The sequence below is a fragment of the Mytilus galloprovincialis genome, chromosome 1 (genome assembly GCF_965363235.1).
Source record: "Mytilus galloprovincialis chromosome 1, xbMytGall1.hap1.1, whole genome shotgun sequence".
In the NCBI taxonomy this organism is placed as follows: domain Eukaryota; kingdom Metazoa; phylum Mollusca; class Bivalvia; order Mytilida; family Mytilidae; genus Mytilus; species Mytilus galloprovincialis.
In genome coordinates, this window is record NC_134838.1 from 65,951,472 (window position 1) to 65,960,436 (window position 8,965).

Sequence of the window (8,965 nt, forward strand, 5' to 3'; positions counted from 1 at the left end):
ACTGCATTTGACCCCTATGTTCTATTTTTAGCAATGGCGACCATGTTTGTTGATAGATCATAACTTCGGATACAATTTACAAACTAGATACCATAAGGAACATTCAGTTAAAGTTTGGAAGTATTTGGCCCAGTAGTTTCAGAGGAGAAGATTTTTGTAAAAGATTACTAAGATTTACGAAAAATGGTTAAAAATTGACTATAAAGGGCAATAACTCCTAAAGGGGTCAACTGACCATTTCCGTCATGTTGACTTATTTGTAAATCTTACTTTGCTGAACATTATTCCTGTTTACAGTTTATCTCTATCTATAATAATATTCAAGATAATAACCAAAAACAGCAAAATGTCCTTAAAATTACCAATTCAGGGGCAGCAACCCAACAACAGGTTGTCTGATTCATCTGAAAATTTCAGGGCAGATAGATCTTGACCTGATAAACAATATTACCCCTGTCAGATTTGCCCTAAATGCTTTGGTTTTTGAGTTATAAGCCAAAAACTGCATTTGACCCCTATGTTCTATTTTTAGCAATGGCGACCATGTTTGTTGATAGATCATAACTTCGGATACAATTTACAAACTAGATACCCTAAGGAACATTCAATTAAAGTTTGGAAGTATTTGGCCCAGTAGTTTCAGAGGAGAAGATTTTTGTAAAAGATTACATGTACTAAGATTTACGAAAAATGGTTAAAAATTGACTATAAAGGGCAATAACTCCTAAAGGGGTCAACTGACCATTTCCGTCATGTTGACTTATTTGTAAATCTTACTTTGCTGAACATTATTCCTGTTTACAGTTTATCTCTATCTATAATAATATTCAAGATAATAACCAAAAACAGCAAAATTTCCTTAAAATTACCAATTCAGGGGCAGCAACCCAACAACGGGTTGTCTGATTCATCTGAAAATTTCAGGGCAGATAGATCTTGACCTGTTAAACAATGTTACCCCATGTCAGATTTGCTCTAAATGCTTTGGTTTTTGAGTTATAAGCCAAAAACTGCATTTGACCCCTATGTTCTATTTTTAGCAATGGCGACCATGTTGGTTGATAGATCAAAACTTCGGATACAATTTATAAATAAGATACCCTAAGGAACATTCAGTTAAAGTTTGAAAGTATTTGGCCCAGTAGTTTCAGAGGAGAAGATTCTTGAAATAGTTTACGACGACAGACGACGACAGACGACGGACGACAGACGACGGACGACGACGGACGCCAAGTGATGGCATAAGCTCACTTGTCCCTTCGGGACAGGTGAGCTAAAAACTAAACATTGATTTTTGATATCTAACTAATCATAACAAAGTTAATATACAGTAAAGTATAATGAAAACCAAAGGAATTCAAAACAACACACAACATTTATACTAAATGATAAATTGATGATGTGTGATAAATCATTTAGTAATGTAAATTTTAATACATTATAGGTTGCATTTTGTAAATACAACTGTTTCTCAATCCACGCCTCTTTTGGGGAGATATATATCATTCAATGATAATTTGATTTGTTGACAAACTGGTTCCCAGATATGATCTCTATGTTTCATCTCATAGAGACAATATCTTAGGACTGTTACCAGTATAAAAACATATTTATAATTGCTTTGAAAAATAAATTCTAAAGTAGGCAAAAATTAAAAGTAGGGGTAGTACATAATTTTAGTATTAGTTTAAACTCTTAACAAGTTCAGGACATATAAATGTAGAAAATATGCCGCACAGCCCTATGTTTAGACCTTTGAATAAAATAGTAGTGTATATCAACTTTTCCATTCTAGGATATAATTTTTTATGAAACTTCATAGTAATTAAGAGTCACAGTTTTAGCCACAAAGGGAGTTACTATGGGAAATTTCATTGTCAATATTTACAGTAATGCAACCTATAGGGAATCTGTCTGTTCAATGTTTTGCTTGCCTGATCCATTAACTTCTGTGGGTTAACTCATAAATAAAAACATTTGATTTACACAAAAGTTATTTGAGAGACATCAATAGACACACCCATTTATTAAAAACAGGTCAGACAGTAAAATGTGAATTCATTTCACACTAAAAAGATTAGACCGAGTGAAAAGGAATGATCCACAATTGAAAAAATTTTGAAGGATCCAAAAGACTAAGGGTGCATGTCTTTTTAACACAAACGATGCAAACGACTAAGCGCGCACATCCTTTGATCATTTCTTTGAAACATACGTTTGCAAAGTTTACATAAACTTTGACAAACTATGCAAACGATAAAAATGCATCTGCAGTTTGTCATTTGTGGTTTGTTAGTACAAACGCTACATTTGTTTCTTACTTCAACCTGATAAACGAAGTAATTGTTTCTACTTTTGTAAAAAGTCTGTTTACCAGCAACATGTGCATGCATTATTGAAAGTTCAAACAGGGTCAGTAACAGGGATGGGGTAATTAAAAATGTAATGGTAATTAAGTGTAATGCATTACAATTTTCCATGTAATTGAATGTAATGTGTAATTGAGCATTTTTTTAATTACTTGTAATGGTAATTTAATTAATTACATTGAAAAAAGCATGTAATGCTCAATTACTTTTGAATTACATTTCAATTACATGTACTTTTATGGTGTTAATGATAAGGATTTATGTTTAATAATATAAATTGTAAAATTATATTTATTTTTCAAATATTGATATCACATACTTTCTGTAATTTATTCTAAAGTTTTTATATTACTTATTTGACCAACAGAATTTTTTCTGAATAGTCTTAATACATATGTTTTAAAGAAAGATCTTTAACTAAATAGATTGAAAAGTAATAAATCACCATGTTAAACAAAAACAAAAAAATGTCTGAAAAATCTTTATGAGAGTTCATTTTGAATTTAAATTTACTGCACACAATCATTTTGTCAAATTAGTATACACAAAAGGATTATAGAGATAAAAATTAACAGCTGTAAAAACAAACAGCAATTAATCAGATTAAAATGTCCATGGGGCAATGCCACTATTACATGTATTTTATCTAATTAGCAAAATATTGCTAAGAAATAGACATGATATACATTGTTTGTACTAAAAATTATTTTCAATGTTGTGACAAGCATACCTTTTAATAACTATTAAGTGATTTTTTTTTTTTTTATTTATTTATAATTTCTTTATTCATGCCATGTTTGATTTAAATAACTTCACTTCTGAGATGTCAAAATACCCCTTAATGTATTGGCAAGTTAATAGGAACTAATTTCCTTCTCTATCAACACATCTACTGATTATGAAAGTATAATACCTCCATGTTCTAATCAAGCGATATATGCCACATTAGCTCCTATAGAAATACTTTTGAGAATGGCTGTCAAAGTGTACAGACCAGAGAGATGCAGACTAAATGACAAAACATTGAAATTACTCATGATTATCAAATGCAACGCTTAAACTATGTTTACACGAGTATTTTACACATACATTATACATACATGTATAATATTGGTTAACAAATATTATGATGAGATGTAATGTGTAATTTAATTAATTACTTTAGTAAAGTAATTGTAATTTAATTAATTACATTTCAAAAACTGTGTAATGTGTAATTAGTGTAATTGACCATTTTTACAATGTAATGTGTAATTTAATTAATTACATTCCAATGTAATTGACCCCAAGTCTGGTCAGTAAAGACTTTTTAAACGATGTATTTGTTTCTACTTTTGTAGCGTTTAGAAAACAACAACAAACGCGACACCACGTTTACAAAATTTTGGTTAGAAAGAAATGCAGCTTTAATAATACAATTGGCTGTTGACTGAGAGAATATATACATTTTGTAAATAACTAAAGCAGTGAGACTTAAATCTGTAATCCTAAACTGTGAAGACTGATTGTGTACAATTTAGCATTATTACACCCAATCCATAAGAAACTTTTCAAATCTACTGCAACCCTTCTCGGCCAATTTCTTTCAAGTTCCTTGAATTGGAGAAAGGTTATGAAACTTCCATCAGGTTGAAGAACATGGATTGTATGATTTTCGTAATCTGCTATGTATAAATGACCCATTCTGTCATTTGTTACACTATCAGGCTGGAAGGGTTTTGGTCCTGCTGGTTTTTGAGATCCATTATAGGTAAACTTAACCTTTGTAAAATCCGAATTAAATCCTTGTATTGCTCTAGTTTCCCCATCAATGACTAGGAAATCATCGTTTACATTTTGAATAACTCTATCAGGTTTTTGAAACATTTCTTTTCCATTTTGATTCTTTGAATATTCAGCCATAACTTTACCAGTGGGACTCAGCTTTACGATTTTACCATTACCAGTAGTACTATTCTTATGAAGACAAAGCAGAACTTCACCATTTCTTGTGACACACATACATCTAGTTATAAATGGAGATGCATCATAAAATTCCTGTTTCCTTCCACAAAATGTAAATCTCCAAACTTTGAAACCTTTTTCTTCTGATACTAGTATATCACCATACTTTGTGATCTTCATATCTTTAAAATCAAAACCTACAAGAATTTTCATCTTTTCAGCGCCTTTTTTAGTTACCAAATGTAAAGTTCCTGGGCGCTGAAATCCAATCCATGCCAATTCCCCATGAACTGGAACGACCGTCCCAACATGTTGATAATTTGGAAAATTGCTTTTAAAATCGATTGAGGTATTCAGTTCTATTTGACCTTGAAATTCATCACCTGAGCAAACATGGTCTTCATAACAGACATTTTGGAAACGACCAATCATACGTGCCATACGCTTTTCATCAATCTCTATTGAATCCAATCTATATTCAGATGGTTTACCCAATGCCATTTCTGTTAAAAATGACCTATCTAAACAAAGTGGATCAAATCTATTTTTAGATATCCAATGAATTAAATCAGAATCATTGTTAGATAGCTGCTTCTCTATAGTTTCCATATGCTTTTGAAGCTTTTCCCTGCATGTTGCAGCTTTCTGTTTACAATTACCCAAAAGAGTTTTGTCTATTTTCTGTAATGCCTTGAATTCCTCATCTAGTTTACATTTAGCTTCTTCAACTTTTTCTTTCACATATTCAGCTTTGTCTGAAATGGCTTTTGAAATGACTGATCTTTTCCGTTCCATTTCATCAAGATGTAGGTTATTTTGCCTTTCTTCGTCTTGAATCAATTGTAATTCATCTTTCATGCTTTGAAGGTGACCTTTTAACTCCCTTCTTTTTGATTTTGCATGTTCACTGAGATCAGATAAGGTGTGACCTCTGTGTACACCAGTTACACATAATCTGCATGCAAGTGTATTGTCATTTTCACAATAGAACTGGTAAACTTGCATCGGATGATGAGTGCATGTATTGGTAACAGGTACTTGAGCTTGAGCCATTATCCTAAAAAAAAGAGGCAGACATTGGTAAATTTTAATTTTTCACAAAGGCAAGAGTGTACATATACTTATTTTGCATGTCTCACCTGCTTTTCTTGTCATGATTGTCATGATTGTATTTTTGAATATATGTGTTTAATTTTAAATTATTACTATAGGTGTCACATTAACTTAACATGTAAGGAATGATCAAATGAGGTCAAAGTCAGATGAAGCCTTTCAAACAGATATGAAATTTACACTTAACAATCTTTCCATAAAGCAATTACATATATATATGATAATAAATGACTGAGAGTTTTTAGAACACTGAGAAACAGAAAAAACTATTAAATCATAACATTGACTGAAGAACAATAAAAATGAGGTCAAAATCATATAAATTCTGCCAGATAGGCATGTTAAATCATTCCATATATCATATGTAGTTGATCTATTGCTTTAATGTAGTACCTGAGATATAAACTTAATTGACCACAACAACTTAACCTTGATCATTCTAATCCATGATAATTAGCGGGGTCGCCCTGATATTCCAACACCCCATTAGTCCGACACCCCATTGGTCCGACACCCTATTAGTCCGACACCCCATTGGTCCGACACCCCTTAGTCCGACATCCCACTGGTCCGATACCCAAATAGTCCGACGAAGGTTAATAACTGTCATAATAGAAAATCTACTTCATGAGGGTGTGGATTGGGGTTTACAGAACAGTGGGCAAATATATAAAGAAGAGAAAAATGGATAAATATTAAAGAATAGAGAATAATGAGGTGCTAATATATAAAGATAAGAGAATAATGAACAAAAAGTATAAAGAATACAGAAAATGGCCTAAAAATTAAAGAATACCGGTACAGAAATTTACGAAACCAGACACTCATTTGTAGAATTGTTGTTGACGTCGTATTTGAACTACTCTTTCTTTTGAGTATATCACAGAAACAGATAATATCATACCACCTGCCTGGTATTACTTTTAAAGAAGTAACATGACCATATGCATATAAAGAAATCGAGAACCTTGCAAGTTTTGGTAAACTAATACAAGATGTGTTCTATATAGGAACACATTCAACTAAAATAGAAATGTCTGCACAGTCATCAGGCCACATTTAAAAGAATGTCTGTTTCCCCTTCCCCGGGTCTACCCTTTGTAAACAGACCAGAAAGGCAGGTTCTTTCTTTTTTTTTTTTTTTTTTTTTAACTGGATGTGATTGTCATAGCATGGTCACATGAATGGTTTGACTTGTCCAGTCCAGGCCACTGTTCAGTTGTTTGTGCTCAATTTGAGTGTATTTTTTTTAGATTATCAATCCTTCTGCTTTCAAGCACTTTCCAAAAATGGAAACAAATTATTTTCAGGAAAAAAATAATTTCTATTTTTTTGTTGAAAATAATTTTTTGACCCGGAGCTTATTTTTGACCCGGGTGGGGGAGGGGAAACAAACATATTTTTAATTTTGGCCTCAGTAGTGCAGTCTCTTATCATAGAGAATAATGTTTTTGTGATTAGGTCTCGGATAGTCAAAACTATCAAAAGTGTCATTTTACCATGACCAGGGACTATTTTTTTCAAACATTATCATTTCCATTCATCTATACTGTACACGAACTTAAAGATTGAAAACTTAAAGCCGTTGCCGAATTGTTAATTGATTATATCATTATACACTCGAGCATTGGTGAGTTTAAGTTTATAACCATTGATAGTAAAGTTGTCCAATCGGTGATAAATTTTCTATACAAAAAAGACTTTTTATCATTGTAGAAACTTCGATAAAAATGGAGAAAATGTGCTGTCAGAATGAACTTGAACTGAATAGTCATGAAACATTTGCCACTGGACATTAGACAAACAAATAACTACCAATTATGTACAAATAGCCATTTCCATGTATAATTATTTACATAATTAAGCAATAATATTCGTAATTGCATACTCATAAAGAGGGGCGGATATAGCTATTTTTTAAAGGGGGTTCCAACCATATGTCCCCATTCAAATGAATTGATCGTCCAAAAAAGGGGGGTTTCTTCCCCACCCCTCGATCCGCAACTGCATAAAACAACACACTTTTTTATGTGTATTATTTTCATTTGTGTTCTTTGTTGCATCTTTAAAAACACAACTTATCGGTTGCTTTTTTAACAACATAAGCAAACATGCGACATGAAAATAACTAAAAAAAACACCACTTCTCTTGACATTGATACTGTCACAGGAATGTGCCTGTTTTCATTATTTCTATTTACCAGCACATTTTTGATGATATAAACTCGAACTCAAACAGATTCCTTACGGAGAACGCACCAAACTTTACATTTTTATCGAGCCTGCGACTTTTGTCGCAAAATCTAGACATAGCGATCATACATTCTGTTGTCGGCAGCGACGATTGCGTCCACAAATATTCACTCCGTGGTTAAAGATTTTGAAATTTTGATAACTTTTTTAAACTATCCTTGATTTCTACTAAACTTGGACAGAAGCTAATGTTTAGGGAGCAACCATTTAACTTCAAGGAGGAGGGGGCGTATGGGTTTTTTCTTAGTCAGATAAATTTAACACTGTGAGGTATGAGGGAATTTGCATTCAGAATAATTTCAGTATTAAAAAAAAAAACATATATATAAACACCCCCCACCCCCCTTGGAAGTTAAATGGTCGTTCCTTTATGATCATAAGATAGTATCCAGAAGTAAATTTTGTAAAAAAAAATCCTGTTTATCTGTATTTTACTTTTTAATGGACTTTTTCTGCCAGTTACCATTACATTCACTAGGTGGTTAAAGTTTTAATATTGTAATAACTTTCTTAAACTACCCGTGATTTGTACCAAACTTGGACAGAAGCTTGTAACGTTTATTATTAAAAAGCTAGTATAGTATCTAGGAGGATTTCCTGTTTTTCAGTATGTTAAAAAAAAGTTTTTTCATACAGTCTAGAGTTTAAGTTTTTACAACATTTATTAAATTCATAAACCATCCTGGATTGTTACAAAACTTTGACAGAAGCTTCTTATAATCAAAAGGTATTAATATGTAGAGGAAAATTTCTAATAATTTTCCCTTTTTTTGTTGAGCATGCGACTAACAGCAAAAGAAGGCGAGACACAGGGTTCCGCAGAACCCTCACGATTTTTTGTGTTTCTTTGTTACATATTTGTTTGTTGCTATAGTGATTAAAATTATAACACAATGTTAACTGCTGTGTACCCCTATTATATACACACATGTCTCTGAATATAAATAGATCCATACGAGAACAGACAACCTGAACCCCTTCTCCTCCCCTAAATAGAGTACTGGACAATTTTTTGTTGACGTCACAAGTTCTTATGTACTTTTACTCTGACTCTGAGACTCCTAATTTATGACCTATATAATATTTCACTTCAAATACCATCAAAAGGCAACATAAAATCGTTCTATTTAGGGGTAAAGATGGATATGGATACAGACATAGTTCGTAATTGAGCAAACAATACTTGATAATGATATTAATGGCTTTAAAAGATATATATATATATATTCGTATGCTTTACCTCAAATAAAGTGCAGGACCAGGAAATGTTTCAAACCGAAAGTGAA

General features: G+C 32.1%; 1 protein-coding gene across 1 annotated transcript; it reads right to left on the reverse strand.

Moving 5' to 3' along the window:
- Positions 1-3,668: 3,668 nt before the first annotated feature.
- LOC143081905 (uncharacterized) lies at positions 3,669-8,964 on the reverse strand. The gene is made up of 2 exons (XM_076257558.1): positions 8,920-8,964; positions 3,669-5,370 (listed from the first exon to the last, which is right to left on the reverse strand). The coding sequence occupies exon 2, from the start codon at positions 5,364-5,366 to the stop codon at positions 3,843-3,845; it is 1,524 nt and encodes a 507-aa protein (XP_076113673.1). The 5' UTR covers positions 5,367-5,370; positions 8,920-8,964; the 3' UTR covers positions 3,669-3,842.
- Position 8,965: the final 1 nt, after the last annotated feature.

Bases quoted from the DNA above. Each gene is read 5' to 3' on its own strand.
- LOC143081905 (XM_076257558.1), bottom strand. From the start codon at position 5,366: ATGGCTCAAGCTCAAGTACCTGTTACCAATACATGCACTCATCATCCG.